Below are 18,063 nucleotides of genomic sequence, written 5' to 3'. Positions count from 1 at the left end.
TGCATCTACAGTTTCTTATAATAACATTTTTATTTTGAAGAGAATTAAACAACAGGAAGCAGTGGTAATAAAAGCCCAACCCCGACAACGTCCACCCAAATCTTACTTTGTCTTTGTTGTCTTTTAAATGTTAAATACTTGTGAATATATTTTGTTGTTGTTTAAAGTGAAATGTGCTCTTTTTCTTTTTAGCTCGAACACGTAACACTTTTCCTTGAACTCTTAAAAACATTCGCGTCGCTTCCGTCAATCCGAGCGAGTAGGTGGGGTCACAATGAGCCAAGATGGCTGACTTTGAGGAACCGTTATCAGACGAAGAGAAGGTTTGAACCTTGTTAACTTCTTTGGATCGCTGCTTCAATTGCTTTAATTTACTAACTAGTAAAGTTCACACAATGGGTAGGAAAGGCCGGGATTGGCCGACACATTGCAATAAAAAAAGACTATTTCCCAAAAGAGATTTCGTTTACCATTTAGCCAGTGCTGGTGATGCATCTTCAGCTAGCAGTATTTATTTCAGGTCAATAATTAAGGGATCTACGCTTTAAATCTTTGCATACCATGAATCGGGATTAAATGCATTTAGTTTTCCGTTACTTCTGCTCGTCAGCATCAACCCGGATGCATGTCAGCCAATGAGGTTTTCTTGGGTCAGAGGGGTTTAGTTGCAGCTCAAATATTTTATAGTCTCACATGACTTGAAGTCCCCATTTCAGGTCGTTTAGTTCATACGGAGCCTGGACACCCCCTGAAATCAAATTGGCAGTAAATGTTTGAAAGCTCCAATGATGAGGACCCACGTTCTTTTTAATAATGTGATCTTCAAAGAATATATGAACACTCATGATAATGTGACTAGTCCCATTCGCATTAGCATCATGGTAATAAATAACAATAGTTATAGGTTTAGGTATTTGCAATGTCACAATCGTTTTTCTCCTAATCCTCTGGTTTTCCAAATATCTTTTGGGTATAATAATAGAGGTTCACTTGAATGTGAAATGTACATACATATAACAGGAGCATGATTGTAGATAGCACAACCAAATTACAGTCTCATAAATACGATGTAATGTTCATACTATGTGTCTATTCTTTATCTCAAAGGTTCGCATTGCAGCCAACTTTGTGACCCGTGCCCCACCAGGAGAGTTCAATGAGGTCTTCAATGGTAAGAGGTCTCACCATTATGTATTTGGACACGTTTATAACTGAGTTTATTGAATATGAGTAGCCTACCGTAATTTTCGGACTATAAATCGCGTTTTTTTTCATAGTTTGGGTGGGGGGGCAACTTATACTCAGGAGCGACTTATATACATATATATGGTTTTTTTTTTCACTTTTTTCACTATGCGACTTGTACTCCGGTGCGACTTCTAGTCTGAAAATTACGGTAATTACACATATGTAGCCAGTCATAATGAAGCAAATCAGTTTGTAATTTTATGGCACGTATATTGAACATAGTCGTGCTTAAGGTTTTTGCGGCTGCCCATTGGACTTTGGTCATCATGAGGTGTATTTTTGTCTTTACAGATGTGCGGCTTCTTCTTGACAATGATACACTCCTCAGGGAGGGAGCATCGCAGTAAGTACCGGTTATTATGGATCAAGCTATTTTCCCCATAACATCAGACATCCTAACATGTCTAATGTGTCCAGCTCCTTTGCCCAGTACAACATGGATCAGTTCACACCTGCCAGACTTGATGGCTTTGAAGACCCGGTATGCGTCACCATAATCTTTCCTTCTTCATTATAGAAACACAGTTTTAATGATGCCCCCCCCTGCCCCCCAAACCTTCCTTGGTTTTATTCACACAGGTCCTGATTACAGAGCATGGTGACCTGGGTCAGGGGCGCTTCCTGGACCCTCGCAACAACTTGTCTTTCCGCTTTGACCACCTTCGGAAAGAAGTGAACGACGTGCAGCCATATGAAGGAGACGCGTCTCTTAAAGCCTGGAGGGATTCCTGCGACAATGCCCTTAGTGCCTACGTCAAAGAGCACTACCCGACTGGAGTCTGCACAGTGAGTCTTCTTCACTTCACAGGAAGAAGCAGTTTTGGAGATAGTGAACAATTAATCAAAAACATATACAGGATTTGTCGACAATATAACAATACTCGTAGGTAATTTTTAATCATTTGTGTAAAAGGACTTATGTCACTTCATCTTACTGAGTCGGTCTACTCTAGATGTCTAGCATATTGCCCCCTGGTGGCCAAGGCATGCACAACAAAAGGAGCATGATGTGGGGCTGGACGGGAGCAATGGCTTTTAGTTTTATACTACATTTAAATGGGGAAAAATAATTTGAGATACCGACTTGTTCCATTTTCTCTCCTTATGTACTATTTCTGTGGGACAGGTATATGGGAAAACTGTTGATGGCCAGCAAACCATTATCGCCTGCATTGAGGGACATCAGTTTCAACCCAAAAACTTTTGGTATATTACCGTCTTATATGAAAAGTCATCTAATGGGCCTGGTATATGTTTAAGCAATTGGCTAAATTATATCACCAATAGATGTTTTTTGTTCCTTTACATCATTGAATATCAGTTTAAGTTGTTCTTGCTTTGATTGCCGAACAGGAATGGTCGCTGTAGGTCTGAGTGGAAACTTACCATTGGCCAGTCCACAGCACAGGTTGTGGGAGTGTTGAAAATCCAGGTGAATTGACCTCGGTGTACCCAATTCTTTTAATTTTTAATAAGGCAAGGATGAATGAGGAAAAAAAAAATCTGGACTAATCTTGCTTCTGCTATATCTAGGTCCACTATTATGAAGATGGGAATGTGCAGCTGGTTAGTCATAAAGAGATCGAGCAATCGATATCAGCGACTGTAAGTGAACCTCAAGACAAAGTCAAGACAACCCACAATTTCCTTTACAATAATATGTTTTATGTACCCCCAATAGTCTAAACACGGCATTCTGACTAATATTGCCTTTGTGGAATATAAGTTAAGAGGCAAAATTCACCTGTTTTTATCCAGCATGGGGGCTGCCATTTGCTGTCAACTGGAAATGACATCACAGTTGCTCAGGTCACAAACAATCACAACTCAGTTTCAAAAAACTGGTGAGCTGTCATAAGAACAGATGTAGGTTGCATTTTTAATTCATATTCCACAAACAAAACATCAATCACAATGACTGGTTGGGCCTCACAGAACATATTACAAAGACAATCTTTGGGTTGATTTCGCCTTTAAGAATGGTGAAGATTGCAAATAGAATGACTTAATTGTATCTCAAACAGAGTGAATCTCAAGCGGCTAAGGAATTTGTTGACATTATCGAAAATGCTGAAAATGATTACCAGGTAAGCTTATACCTCAGGTAGCAGTTTAATGAGATAAAAATACAATATGTATGCAGTAGTAATGTACTTTAACGTACTTTCCTCCATTTTGACTACCAGACTGCAATCAGTGAGAACTACCAGGCCATGTCTGATACAACGTTTAAAGCTCTACGTCGCCAGCTGCCCGTCACACGCACCAAGATCGACTGGAACAAAATTCTAAGTTACAAAATTGGCAAGGAGATGCAAAATGTCTAGTGGAAGGGAGATTCAAGCTACTTAATCACTTAACCAAACTGGACTCAACCAAAGCAAAATGATAGTAGTTTGGGGCAAGGAATCCATGAAAAAGAAAAACAAAACTCATCAAAACCTCAATTTGCAGACTGTAATACATATGCATGTCTGATTTGGGGAGAATGAAGGAGAACATCATAGTTTGCAGTAAATGGTTGTAAGAATTGTGCAGAACAACATATTGATAAAGACTTTGGGATGAAGAAGAACAAAAAAGAAATGCTTTGTAATGTGCTCTTGCTTTGGTAACATGACCTCCACTGCTGTCCTTTTCTGTTACGTAGCAATAAAATACATTTTCCCCAAATCTCTTTCCCATGGTAAAGAACTCCATTCTCCCACCCACGGATGCATATTTCTATTTTAATATGCTGTTTTCTTTTGGACTCATGAAATGCTGTACTGTAATGTGTTGGTCAATGCCCAGTGCACATGAAAAGGAAGATGTTAACCTTTGTAGGGCCACATCAAACTGCATCTGTATACCAATACTTCAAAGCAGACAATTTTGGATGGATGCTCAGACTGTGCTGATCGGTTGCCTGTACTGCCCCATTCTGTTGGATGAATTAAAGGACAGAAGAACACGCCTGCATTGCTGTTATTGCACCCATGCAAGAGTCAAAAGGTTGTTAGCTGAGCGTGTAAAAAGACAAAACTGTTTTGTACACTGTCAGCGCAGAGTTGTAATTTATTTCGAATCATTGGCTAAAATCTTGCCCGATTCCCATATTCATTGTTACATTTGTGATCTGGAGTTGCGTGAGTGAGGCCTCTCAGAAGATAATATGCTCTTCTTGGTTGAAAAGCTATGTAAAGTCAATGTTGTAAACATACAAATGATTGAAAATCAAATCGGTTACAAAACCACAATACAGTTAATTTGACATATAATGGCTACAATAGTTGCAGGAATCAACATCTCTTTACTATTTGCTTAACATTAAAGTTTCCCAGATTAACAGACATTTTTCTAGTACTGCACTTTAGTCTCGGTGTACTTTATTGTGCAATCATTTATGTGACTATTTGATTTACAGTGAAGTATTCTTTGAAAGAGCCTTTAAATCATGGGTATCAAACTCAAGGTGCGGGGGCCATATACTGCCCACCACATCATTTTATGTGGCTCGCAAAGGCAAATTGTGTATTGTGCACTTCATGTGTCAATACTGAAACTAAAAATAAACAAAATACTAGCAATTTTTATTAGCATTAATCTTTTTAAAAATATTTGAACAGTTTTTACCAGTCTTTGATTTTCAAAACTAGTTATTCAGTTTGTTGTGTAGCCTATAATGTCTGACATTTCCCCGCTGTGGGATGAATAAATTCTATCATCATCATAAGTGTATGCATTGACAGTCATAATGGGGCGCCGAAGGAAACTATGACTACAATGCGACCCGCGACAAAAATGAGTTTGACACCCCTGCTTTATATATAAACAAAACAGTCTTTTTATAAATTGGTTGCAACCACTTACAACAAATTTGTGTTTCCTCATCTACAACTAAAACAGTGTTGCATCAAATGTATTTTTTTAATGTGTCTTGTTCACTGCTGATGTTTTCAGCATTCAGGGATAGTGCTGTGACACTTCTTAAGTCAATCTACACATTCATTGCATCCCGATTTTATTTTCACCCATCCCCCCCAAAGTTTTCTGAGAAAGTTTGCGGGTTTGTAAAATATCTCCAGTTTGTTTTATGGAACCCAGAAATACTTGGCCCCCAAAGGGAAGAAATCCTAGCTCCGCCAGTGGTAGTGGCTCGCTATGGTGTGAGTAGGGAGCCCCTCCCAGTAGAATGTGTTGCTGCCGTAGTCATCTATAATCATCTTTTATCATCGTCATCAGAATTTATACGACACTAATCACAGAAGCTTCTTTAATGTTGTGCCATCCATTCTATACATGCCAAAACTAGCTTATAGTTTCTGGCTCCATGCGTCTCTGTGCAGTCCTCCAAAGAGGAAGCTGTGCAAAATTCTGATGGATTAACATGACACAGGTTGTGTGGCAAGTAGAAACTGTGTGCTTCAGTATGATGTGGACGTTAACTAGAAGACGATAAAATCAGGTCAGGTTCTGTTGCTCCTTCCTGTCCGCTGCCGCAGTTTCCCGAAAGCTCGGGGAACAGGCTGGCTCGGGCAGAATGACTCGGAGAGCCAGGAGTCGGACTCATGCCGGGTCTCTTGGGAGGAATCGGAGGAGGATGAGTCCTCTCCGATCGGGGTGTGAGAGGGGAACGGATACCCGGAGATAGCGGCCCAGAAGGTGACCTCCCCCCGGGAGGTGATGCAGCTACATTACGGTAGTCTGTACCAAACGGAGAGCTGCTCAACGGTACCATCTTGACACCGGCCTGTTGGCTTGTGAACCGGGACAGCACCTGTGTGACTGTATTGCGGGCCAGCTGCTTGGCCGCACTGTGTTCTGGTGGGGGAGGGTTGGAGGAAGTGGTGGGTGAGAGGTCCCTGGGGGAAAGAGGCCCACCGTGCTGCTCCAGCTCCGCCTGCGTTTGAAATTTATGTCTGGCAGCTTGGAATCGCTGATTGACTCCGGCCTGGTAGGAGGACTGATGGAAAGTGGGGCTGTTGATATGTTTGGCCAAAACTGGCGAGGAAACAGGAGAAGAGGAGAGAGAAGAGGAGGCGGTGCTGGAGGGAGAGTAAGGTACTGTCTGAGGATGCGGAGGAGAAAGTAAGCTTGCTCCTGCTCCATTTTCCAGCACCAATGTATTTTCTGTTCCTCTCCCGTCGTGATGCCCATTGAGTTTTAACACCGAGGACGTTTTCACAGGGACAATGAGTTTCCCATCAGGCTCGGTCTGAACGGAGGTAGACACGACTATCATCTTCGATGGTGACGTCAATGCCTCCTTTGGCCCCATTTTGGGCTCACTGGTTTCATCCAATCTTCTTTTCAACTGCTCAAGTTGTCTCCTCAGGTCTTTACTCCTTTCCTCTTCCTCCATGAGCTTGACTTTCAGTTGCTCACGTTCTGTGGTAAAATCAGCAAGCTTTCTACTAGACTGAACCTCAAGCTCCGCTGCTCTACTCTTTTCCTCATCGAGGAGCATCTGTAGCTTTTCCACTGCATCTGTCTCCTCTTTGAGCCGAGTACGGAGCCCTGAGACCTTCTGTGCCTCCTCCTGTGCTCGGCTACTGGCTTTCTGGAGCTCCAGGCTGAGAGTGGATGAAAGCTGCTGTTGCTGGCTCAATGACTCCTCCGCCTGGCTCACAGCCTCATCCTGTTCTCTCTCCAGTCGCCGCACTGCTGCACGCTCAATTTCAAGCTGGAAAGATAAGAGCATTGGTTAGTAAAGCAGGTTAGCTTATGGCCACAAGGAGGCAGCATAACCCTGTCTTGTTGAATTGCAGCATAAGCTAGTACAATTTAGAGGTCCATTCCAGTTAAAACCCAGAAAGCTCTCTATACTGACCCAGAACTATTACACTCGGGAAATTTTTAAATATAAATTTGGTTGCACTCACAATTGAGCTGAGTGCAGCTCCCAATAGGTCACTTGTCGCTACGATCAATATCTACAATTATAAAGATAGCATAACAGGAATTAAGATTTAAGGGTAATGGTCGTTTTGGTTTTAAACCATCGGCATACCATTGTAAATTCTATTTCGTTTTATGTATTTTTTTTCAAAACTATTCTGCTTTACATATTTAAATAATAATAATAATAATAATAATAATAATAATAATAATAATAATAATAATAATAATAATAATAATAATAATAATAACAATAATAATAATAATAATAATAATAATAATAATAATAATAATAATAATAATAATGATAATAATAATAATAATAATAATAATAATAATATTAGGGATCATATAGTGTCAAATACTTAGATTGGACTCCAAAATGTTTTAACAAGAGCTATCAGACCTAATTCAACAATATTTGTGTTCTATGGTGTCTTTTATGGTAATTAGGTTTTTATGATTGTATATTATACAGTCTGTATCTCTTGAAATTCAACTTTGCTAGACTTTCAACTGTGTATCCTAATTTCTTCAACAAAGGTTTTTCCAAAAACATTTATACTTGCACATACAAAAATCTCATTTACGATCAGTGGCTGGCACTTGTGGGAATAAGTATTTCCACTTATAAATAGGAATATTTTGTGGTGACATGCCATAAACATCTATTCTAAAAGAAACTCAAGCTTTTCAAACAAATCTATTGGGGTGTAGTACATCATGAATATTTATCACTGTACTTAGAAATAATTAGGCTCGCTATCTTGCTTCAACAGCTTGGTGGAGGTATAAAATGAACTATAATGACTCCATCAGGAAAAGCTGCGGAAAACTGTCTTACGTAAGGCCCTAATGTAGAGTCTGACGCTGCACTCCAGCATGTGTGCTCGAGTTGACCAGACATGTAGCTCCATTAGCTCACGTTTCCTGAGGCCATAAACCCCTGTGCAGGACAATCAAACAATGGCCTCTTCCTCATCTGTTTCCTCTCCGCCAGCCATGTGCGTGCGCATAATGGTGCCTGTGTATGTCCATGAACTTTAAAAGACCTGCCCACCCCACTTAGGTAAACAATGGCGCCCCGGTGATGTTTTCCTGCGACCTCCCTGCTTTTTACAGTAAATCACGGCTTTTAGTCCGGAAGAAAAAACAGAGCGGCAAAAAAAAGGAGGAAGAAGAAAAATAAATAGCAACACGATCTTCTCGGCTCTCGTCTGTCATGTTTCGGCAAGTTCAATACTTTTGGCGCCTTTAACACAAGCATATCCACAGCTATAGTATCATGCGGGTCAGCACCTGTTGCAACAGTTCATTTCTTTCTGTTTGCAGTATCAAGGAGAAATTGTCACTTTGTGAAGATTCATGGGCAGGACGCAGTTTTTCTTCTGCTAGATCGGCTATCATCTGTCAAACACAGAAATATAAGACGGATTAATCAACCTGCTTTTATGCAAGGTAAGAATAAGGAAAAACTGACAAAATGATTTTACTCATAAGGAATGTTTTGAATGGGGAAGTAATAGGCTGATAACTGGCCTTAGTTGAAGGTATCGAATCTAATATCGGCCACTCTCTTGGTGCTGTTTTAGGCATATATGCATATATATTAGGCATACATGTTCATTAAGAGGCAATTTCTGTAAGTATATGTCGAGAAATAGAAAAAATATAGAAAATTGCAGCGGCACGGAGCTGAGGTGCAAGTGTTCGATTCTGGGCTTTGCCTGTTGAGTTTGCATGTTCTCCGGTTTCCATTCCACATTTCAAGAACACGTAACGTAGCTCAAGTGACCACTTCAAATTGCCCGTAGGTGTGATTGTGAGCGTGAATGGTTGATGTGTGCCCTGCTGTTGGCTGGCAACCACTCCAGGGTGCAACCCGCCAACTGTCTGAAGTCTGTGTGGTCACACAGAGACACCTGGAGCTCAAATACATATTTACTCTCACAACCGGGCTATTGTACGAGCCTCAACGTGACACTTCCTGTTGTTTGGAATCATCACACATGCAAATTGTACCTGGGTGTGTGTTTTACAACCTGATAAAACGTGTGGCAATTAATTACCCTTCTGTGTCTGCTCTCAGTGGCGGCCAACTGTCTCATCATCCTTTCCTGCATCCTCTTGCAATGGGCCATGACCAGTTTGAGAACAGCCAAAGGGTTTGGGCCCACTCCATGCCCCTGCAGGCTTGCATGAGTCTGGGCCAATGTGCTTTCGTTCTCTGCTGCTTTGCTGTCCCGTTGTAAGGCCAGGAATGGATCGCTGAGGTCATACTGGCCATAACGCTCTTGGATGAAAGCGTCTTTGTGTTGAGCCTGAAGGACACAAACAAATCAATCGTATGACATTTTATAACTTACACTGACAGTTAAAGTACTCAATGCAGGTACGTCAGTCACTTTTCATACTTCAGGATAGAGTTGCATATTTAGGAAAATTAACTAAACAAATTAAATAAATAAATAAATAAATAAATAAATAAATAAATAAATAAATAAATAAATAAATAATATGGGTTTGGAGTGTTAATTGTATATCAATACTATTGCAAGATTTAAGATGTAAAACTGACTTTTTTATTACTTGAAGGAAATGAAAGAAATACATTTTTCATGTATGTGTGCGTGTGTGTGTGCGCATGTGCGTGCGCGTCTGTCTGTCTATGTGTAGAACATGTTATTGTAAGTGTGAGCACAAGCAGATGGTCTTCCTCCACAACCAAAACACAAAGGGGTGAGATTGTACACCCCCTTCCAAAAGCAGATGTTAATTCATCCCCAGAGACTCAGAGGTGAATGACCAGGCCATGAAATCAATCGGATGTCGAATGTATGAGGAAGATTATCAAAATATTTCAGAATTAAAGTTGACACATGCTGCATTCTGCATGAGTCAAGGTTATCGAAATGTCAAGAAATGAAGCATGACGGTGCATTATAAAAAAACCAACACATTCACTCTTAAGAAGATACAATCAAGCTATTGTCATACGTCGCCCCAGGCTGTCCTTAAAGGACCCCGTCCTCCTCCTTCCCAAACGTAATGCAACAAATACTTCCGCCCAATTCATCCTCATTTCTCAGAAATGTTGCACACTGGCAGTCTCATTCTTTTCTTCCGCTTGCTCATAGACGACTACAATATAAACAGACACTTGTGGACCCTCGGGGCAACAGTAAAGACGCTGAATTTGAATCTCTGTCTCTGGCTAAACAAAGAATGTAACCCTCAGAGAAGAGATTAGAGGACTCGCACAAAGACACAGTCTCAATGCCTTCGGTCCCAGCCATTGTCTGCATGCCTGACCCACTCGGCTTCATTGTGAGAGTTGGTGCACGCTGTCTTTTTCACTCGCGTCTGTGTTTGTATTTCTTTTTTTTACCTGTGAGCAAGTTGTTCTAGACTGAATTGGGTAAAACTGCAGTGCTTATTTTCCCAATTCCCCAAGATGACCATTGAGCTAGTGCAGGGGTGTCAAACTCTTTTTTTTCCGCGGGCCGCATTGTAGTCATAGCTTCTTTCGTAGGGCCATTATGACTGTCAACCCAAATGAATGTATGAGCACCTCATATTACATACAGTAAAAGCTACAAAACAAACTGACAAATAACTCGTTTTCAAATCAGACGAGTAAAAACTGGTCAAATATTTAAAAAAAAAAAGATATTATTAAAAGTGAAGACAATTTGCAATTCTAGTAATGATTTGATGCACAATTTGTCTTCATGGGCCACATAAAATGATGTGGCGGGCCGTATCTGGCCCCCGGGCTTGAGTTTGACACCTGTGAGCTAGCGTGTGGTGCCTTTTTCATTTATTTACAAGATTGTCGTCCTCATAATAACAGGGTGTGCTTACTTTTATGAGAATGTCGCAAGACTCACTTCTCTGCAGCCACTGACGACAAATTTCTTCACAATCAAACCGGATAAAGGAACTGATCGAACAATAATTATGCACTTGGAATTTTTCTCCTGGTAATGAAAACACCTCGTGCCTGGAATAGTTTTGCGACCAGAATAGGCATGCTACACATTCTTTTTTTTCTTTTCATCAACGTGTCACATCGGGCGACTAATGTGACATGTGACTGACAACCTGACCTACACCTGCAGGGATCTGTTGTCAGTCGGTTAGCTATCGCCGAAAGGCACAATCACAGCCTTGTGTGAGAAGACAAGAGCCACGGAGTCTTGTTTCCTCAGTGGAACCGTGTAAAGACTGTCAAACAATGAAATCTGCCGCTGGTGTGGTCATTAAGGAGGCCAATGGTACTATGAGAGCGCATTTCTCCTGTTACGCACAAACAGTCAAGCCTTTCATCTCGCTCTTGAACAAATACCGTGGAAAGCATTTAACTAATAAATGAGCATGAATGGATAAGAGCGCACCTGTGTTTTTCCTCCAGTTTCCTCATTAACTTGTTGACGACCATGGTCGAGCTGTTGACCGCTGTCTCAAATCTTTTGACTTTGCTCCCAGCAAATTCCAGAGAGGGCTACTGGACAATTTACTGCCGTTTCCACAAGCTACACCTTTGTAGTGCAGACTAAAATTTTGTTAGCTGGCTCCCGTCTACTGTTTTTTAGACACTGGTTGTCTATTTACTTCCACATACACTTCAAGTCAATGTATTTTCAGCACTACTATTTTCTGAAAAGGTTTGTGTAGTAGCCTTCAGAGTAAAATGGAGACATCTTGCTTAAACTGTAAACAGTTATGCGCTCAAATAAATCAAACATGAGGGGGTTTACAGACCTTAGACCACAGGTGTCAAACTCAAGGCCCAGGGGCCAGATACGGCCTGCCACATCATTTTATGTGGCCCGCGAAGACGAATTGTGCATCAAATTTGTGTCAGTACTAGAATTGCAAATTGTCTTCAATTCAATATCTTTTTTTTAAATATTTGACCAGTTTTTGCTCATCTGATTTGAAAACGAGTTATTTGTAAGTTTGTTTTGTAGCTTTTACTGTATATAATATGAGGTGCTCATACATTTATTTGGGTTGACATTCATAATGGCCCGCCGAAAGAAGAAATGACTACAATGCGGCCCGCGAAAAAAATGAGTTTGACACCCCTGCCTTAGACCATCTGTGTCAAACTAATTTTTTTCGCAGGCCACATCATAGTCATAGTTTCCTTTGGAGGGCCATTATGACTGTCAACTCAAATAAATGTATGAACGTCTCATATTATTATACACCCGCACCACCAGACTCACCAACAGCTTCGTACTCCAGGCTGTTACGATCCTGAACTCGCTTCCCCATTCTGTTTTTATATTGTGTCGTTTACTTGTATGTCTATCGTGTAATATGTCTCGTCACCGTGGGATAGAGAAAACGTAATTTCGGTTTCTTTGTGTGTCTTGACATGTGAAGAGATTGACAATAAAGCAGACTTTGACTTTGGATTTGTATAGGCTACAAAACAAATTGATGAATAACTAGTTTTGAAATCAGAGACTAGTAAGAACTGTTCAATCTTTTTTAAAACATCTCTATTTTTTAAAAGTAAAGACAATATGTGTCTTCGCGAGCCAAATATAATTTGAGAGTTTGACACACATGCCTCAGACTAATAAAATAACCTCACCATCTTAAGGGTCATACAAGGAGACTGCCACTGACTAATGTTTAACTGACTTGAATATTAGTTGGTTATTGATGAGGAAGTAAGCCAACAGACTTTGCTCTGAGAATATTACTGTAAGTAGATTTGAGTAAATTTGGTAAAGCTGTTGCTTTTTTTTCCTCGGATGAACCATATACAAAACATAAAGTTTTCTTGTCAATCAGTTAAACACAATCATAAATAGTGGCGCCTTGTGGCACAAGTTACTGACTTGATAAACAAATGGGCTTTTTTTATTTTTGTTTTTAAATCTGAAACAGGCGTGCATTTAGACATGCACAAAAATTTACGACATCCGGCCAATATCAAGTCAGATTTATGTAGTTCCTTGCAAGTTGGAGGTCCACAATAAAAGAATTGTCGACACTTGGAAAACCACATCATCATGTGATGACAAAGCAAAAAATAACAAAAGGATATGACAGGAAAAATGCTGTGGGAATGTGGCTGCAGCATTCTAATCACACATAGTGTATAAGGTCTTGAGAACCTTGAAAATCCATTCTGTTAGACCCAAGAGAACTTTTAGCTCTCTTATTTAAGATACAGAAATTGTAGAAATGTTCAGCACAGACAGAAAAGTAGCACCACTCCCAGTTTCATGTCTTAAACGGACATTCCTTTAAGGTACAAGCCCTCAGAGCCATTCATGCCTGACAGACAGACAGATATTTGGTCTTTCCCTATTAGATAAAGACAAGTCAAAAGCTAGGCCCCTCCCACTGGAATATGACCTGTTTGTGGTGTCATGTTCTCAGGAATTTTCCCTCTAGTGCAATTGCTTGTCCAAGTCCTCCGTTAGGGAATCTTTAAAGCTGCAATGTGTAGTATAATTAAACGAGAAAGGTCATAGGTTAATATGAGACTGTCAAACGATGCCTTTGACTTTTAATGGATTTTACAAAAGTTGGAATGTGAGCAAGACACCAGTAATTATTGTTTGACCCTCTAATATACAACCAAGGTGGTGGCCCCGAATGGAACCATCAGTGAAATATGAATAGACATTTTTTTGTAGCACCGCTGCTTGTCAGAGCAGCTGTCCTGTATTTGTTGGACAGTCCACAGAGGAAAGGACGAAAGGCAGTGATTTTGGAAGACCACAGAGACAACACCCAACCTCTAAGCAACCCACTGAAGACCACAAGAGTGTGTGTGTGTGTGTGTGTGCGCGCGTGTGTGTGTGTGTGTGCGCGTGTGTGTGTGTGTGTGGGGGGGGGAGTGCGTGTGATTGGGCAGATGGGACAAGGGCCGTGGTTAATTAAGAGCTGCCTTGAATATTGCTGCGTAACATGATTGTGGTGTGGGACGCTAAAAAGAAGACAGCAAATCTTGAAATACAAAGAAAGGACACAGAATGATGCGACAATCCACTTGTCCAAAGCCTGATTGCTGCGGGCTTGTTTTGTGCCATACATGCATCCAATCTGGACTATGACACAAATAGCCAAGAAGACAATTGCGCTAGCTTCGTTTCTTGCTTATAACCCCGGTTACATCGGCGTGCTTTTAAGGCATTCAGCGACATTTAATGGGCTCTATTCAAGCATGGAGAAGCTGCTGTGCTCAGACTGTGAGAAGCAATTGTGGAAGAACTAAATGGGAGCTTTCTCAAACATTGCAAAGCAATGGAGCAGTGGTCACCGCATCCATGTAATATTCGATTTTCATAATCATATTGAACGTTTAGCAAATAAATGTCCACCCTGTCATTGTCCACTCTGTCGGCAAGCTCACATACCGTATTTTATCGTCTACACTTTCTGCTTGCATGTATAATATGTGTATTTCTAACGGCACAGCATCCACTTCGACAATAAGTTCAGTAAAAAATCTCAATGTTCGTGTTTAGAAGGAAGTCTCTATCTTATATTTGACTTCTTTGTGATACATTGCTTGTACGAACATTTATGTGCATTTCCCAGAACTGCAGTCCTCGTGTCAAAACCAATTTTCCATATCATGCCACGTTATTTTCCCAGTCGACAAATTGAGAACAAATCACTCGCTCCCCTCACTGAGCTAACAGCAAAAATGTTGACATTGGTGGAACCAAAATCCCACACCATTGTCTGTACTCATGCTGCTTCCTTCTTTTCCTGTTTATACATCCCCTCTCAGTTCAGTGACATTCTTTTTGCAAGCGTAATGCTGAGACAGGTTAATTTCAGTCGAAAAAAGATAACCCCTATTCACTGGCAGTGTCTCGAGGGAGTCGGGTGTTGTCTACTTGGGTCTACTTACCCTAAAGGCATGAATGACCACCTCCTGGGCCTCGAGCTCTCCCTCCAAAATACTGAGGAGTGTCAACAGCTCCGCTCTACTCAGAGCTTCCACATTCATCTTCCCGTCCTAAAAAAAGAAGGAAGAAAGGCACAAGGAGTGAGAAACAACCAGCTAGGCCTTTTTGAACTGTTGTTTTTGAATCATTTTTGTCTGCCAAGTATTACAACACACAAGGAATTTGTCTCCGGTAATTGGAGTCACTCGAGTATTACAGCAAACAAGCCACTAAAACAAAATATACTGCTATGGCTACTCTTGTGGAAAAAAAAAAACTTGAGTAGATTTCAAGAAGGAGGTTTGCATTTTAATTATTGTAATAATGGACAGGCTGCTTAGATTGGAGCTCATGCAACGTGTTAGGCATTCTGGGAATTTAAGGGCATGTTGAGTGGTTCAATGAAAGCCGCACATTGTTGCCTTGACATTAGAATGCGCCACTGATGTCATTTGTCTTTGTAAATACAAGCCACCCTTAGAACGGTTTCATCCACATCCCTCTCATTGTAATTACGTAGCAACACACGAGTAAGAGTCTGTCATTTGCTACAATGCGCAACTGGCAAAAAAGCACATCAAAGGAATTGAAAATTTAAAATCATAATTACAGGTATGGATGGATGGATGGATGGATGGATGGATGGATGGATGGATGGATGGATGGATGGATGGATGGATGGATGGATGGATGGATGGATGGATGGATGGATGGATGGAGGGAGCGAGGGAGGGAGGGAGCGAGGGAGGGAGGGAGCGAGGGAGGTACCGACAAATCGAATTTTTCTTCTCACTTGTTGTTCTGATTTATGATTGATATGATTCATCCTCATATGTTCACGTTAGATTTTGATTCTGAATTTAAAAATAATCAACATTTTTTTGAGAATCACGTTAATGACACATACATTAATTTGATCAAATTATAATTCTACTTTGATGCTGTATTTGGCATTAAAAAAGTCATTTAAAAACTTCAGACTGTTACAATTTTATGAATTTGCATGAAATTACAAATGATTACGTTGTAATTGATGTTGCAACGAGAAGAAATTCTGGGTCTCAATTTAGAAATAATACTCGCGTTTATTGCAGCCGCTTCACTTTCCACACTTGATTTCACAGTGTCTCACTAATGTTTATGCTTCAAAGTGTCTCCTCGCTGTCTGGAGAGTCTGTAAAGTGAGTGCACTTGAGTGTTGTCTCTCAAATTCCTCGGTTTATCCTGTGGCTCAACTGACTGAAATGCCAAGTCAAACTATTTGCAGCAAGATTTTTGAAGGTTTTTGTGTGAATAATCGCTCAGGTATTTTACACAATTGTAACATAAACTTGTTCCAGGCCCCTCATGGCCAACAGTATTAACCACTTGTTACTTTCTTGCTGTTTATTTGGGGAGGCTCTAGTCAACGTGGACCACTTTTGCCTTGTTACCTGATCCTTGTAGCTCAACTTCAATGAAGAACCATTCCAACATTCCAGGGATGCCCACACCATAGGAGTCAACACTCAAGAGCAAATAGGAATCCCACTCCAAAGCTTGCAAGGATTCAAGAATCAGCTCTGATAAATCTGCAAAAGATGTCCCATACGCTTGCAGCATTTTTTTCCATCATTAGAGCAGACATCATGGAAGGCAAGACGACATCCTTTCCAGGGTGCGTTCAGAGCAATAAATGATTATTACGGTTGCTCAGGAGCAGCAAATGATTCACTACTAGCACTTGCCTCACAGGGGCAACTGCAATTCTTTTTCATGGACGCACCATTCACTTTAATATATGAAACTCATCAGGAAAATCTAATTAGAGCGAGCAATGATTACAAGATCATTCATATCTCCTAGCTGCTTATTCCATAAACATGAAAAACAACTGTTCGGAATTGCAGTCTTTATTAGGACAAATACCGAGTAGTTGCGCTCCAACCATCAATAAAATTCACTCAGCGCAGGTCAGATAACCCACCTTCCTTGTTCAAGGAAATTAGTCATGGCAAACATAAAAAAAAAAAAAAACATTAATGTTATTCATACCTTCATAAACCCTCGTCTCCCACGCGTCAATATTCCACAGACCCAGAAATTGTTGCTGCTGAAACGTTTGGCTCGGAGCAGTCCGCTGTCAAAAGACGCTCCTACTCCAAAGCCAAACAACACACGGGCAACGACGCCAACGGTCGCAGCCAATAGCAGGCATGCTTTTTCATACTCTGGCCAATGGCGGTCACGCTCTTCGTTAAGGGGGTGGGATTAAGGCGTACCCGTTTTAGTGGGATAAAGCTCTTTGTTTCGCACCATGAGTGAGTCTGGCACCCACCCACACCCACCCGGTGTTTACATCCATTTCAATGGTTTATCGGATTATACATCGTTCGACAGAAATACACAATTTGAATAAAAATGATGCACGTAGTAGTAGCGATAATTCCTGAAGTATCCGCAGACACCATTTAACTTTCAATTAATGTAATTATATATTTAACAAGAAATAGAATTTTACAAGAAAAAAGAACAAAATATGAAGCCCGCCTGCTAAATCGGCGGTTTACATTTGCGCAAATTTTGGCCTTTGGCTAAATTACGTCAATTACAATATCATTCTCACGTGAATTAATACCTCAATTTATGGTTTCAATCGAAACGGATGGTGTTTGTAGTAGATTCCATAATGCAATTATGCTAAATGTTGTAACATTACTACTTGGGGACATTGTATTTCATATAAATCCAACTCCAACAATTTCGTGGAGTTTATTAAGTTGGAAGTGACAAAAGCTTTATGAATACTGACTCAGATCAAAAGGCTTAATTGTTCCTCAAGTACTCGAACAATCGTTTTGAAAATGTGGCACAAGGTCTCCCTCTAAAGGCAGAATGATGGTACAGTGGTTTAGACTTTTATTTCCAAAGAATTTTTCAATTGGATATATTTTTACAAGTATAAAATTCAGTATTCATTTAGAACGGTTTGGTTACATTTTTTTTTAAGTTCATTTAACTTGTGTAA

At 40.5% G+C, this 18,063-nt stretch overlaps 2 protein-coding genes across 3 annotated transcripts; one reads left to right on the top strand and one right to left on the bottom strand.

The window, feature by feature from the left end:
* Window positions 1-63: 63 nt before the first annotated feature.
* capza1b (capping actin protein of muscle Z-line subunit alpha 1b) lies at window positions 64-4,201 on the top strand. Its single transcript, XM_061299917.1, has 10 exons — window positions 64-323; window positions 1,108-1,171; window positions 1,540-1,591; window positions 1,666-1,729; window positions 1,828-2,034; window positions 2,375-2,454; window positions 2,602-2,680; window positions 2,782-2,853; window positions 3,273-3,335; window positions 3,435-4,201. The coding sequence occupies exons 1-10, from the start codon at window positions 285-287 to the stop codon at window positions 3,573-3,575; spliced, it is 861 nt and encodes a 286-aa protein (XP_061155901.1). The 5' UTR covers window positions 64-284; the 3' UTR covers window positions 3,576-4,201.
* A 74-nt stretch (window positions 4,202-4,275) lies between these two features.
* LOC133168365 (CTTNBP2 N-terminal-like protein) lies at window positions 4,276-17,305 on the bottom strand. Of its 2 annotated transcripts, XM_061299887.1 has the most exons (6): window positions 17,091-17,295; window positions 16,490-16,627; window positions 15,020-15,127; window positions 9,198-9,449; window positions 8,428-8,535; window positions 4,276-6,913 (listed from the first exon to the last, which is right to left on the bottom strand). In XM_061299887.1, exons 2-6 carry the CDS (start codon window positions 16,550-16,552, stop codon window positions 5,672-5,674), a joined length of 1,773 nt encoding a protein of 590 aa, XP_061155871.1. In that variant the 5' UTR covers window positions 16,553-16,627; window positions 17,091-17,295; the 3' UTR covers window positions 4,276-5,671. The 2 variants fall into 2 exon arrangements, with proteins under 2 accessions (XP_061155871.1, XP_061155880.1); XM_061299896.1 differs by lacking the exon at window positions 16,490-16,627 and having other exon boundaries at window positions 17,091-17,305.
* Window positions 17,306-18,063: the final 758 nt, after the last annotated feature.

This window comes from Syngnathus typhle, linkage group LG2 (assembly GCF_033458585.1).
Source record: "Syngnathus typhle isolate RoL2023-S1 ecotype Sweden linkage group LG2, RoL_Styp_1.0, whole genome shotgun sequence".
NCBI classification, from domain to species: Eukaryota; Metazoa; Chordata; class Actinopteri; order Syngnathiformes; family Syngnathidae; genus Syngnathus; species Syngnathus typhle.
This window is presented reverse-complemented; position numbering and strand designations above follow the sequence as displayed.

What these genes read in the sequence shown, in the direction of transcription:
- LOC133168365 (XM_061299887.1), bottom strand. Translation starts at nt 16,552, where the DNA reads ATGGTGTGGGCATCCCTGGAATGTTGGAATGGTTCTTCATTGAAGTTG. An exon ending in AGTTGAGCTACAAGGATCAG is followed by an intron (nt 15,128 to 16,489) that starts GTAACAAGGCAA and finishes TTCTTTTTTTAG; the next exon opens with GACGGGAAGATGAATGTGGA. An exon ending in CTGAGAGCAGACACAGAAGG is followed by an intron (nt 8,536 to 9,197) that starts GTAATTAATTGC and finishes TGTGTTTGACAG; the next exon opens with ATGATAGCCGATCTAGCAGA.
- capza1b (XM_061299917.1), top strand. Translation starts at nt 285, where the DNA reads ATGGCTGACTTTGAGGAACCGTTATCAGACGAAGAGAAG. An exon ending in CTCAGGGAGGGAGCATCGCA is followed by an intron (nt 1,592 to 1,665) that starts GTAAGTACCGGT and finishes TAATGTGTCCAG; the next exon opens with CTCCTTTGCCCAGTACAACA. An exon ending in ATGCTGAAAATGATTACCAG is followed by an intron (nt 3,336 to 3,434) that starts GTAAGCTTATAC and finishes TTTGACTACCAG; the next exon opens with ACTGCAATCAGTGAGAACTA.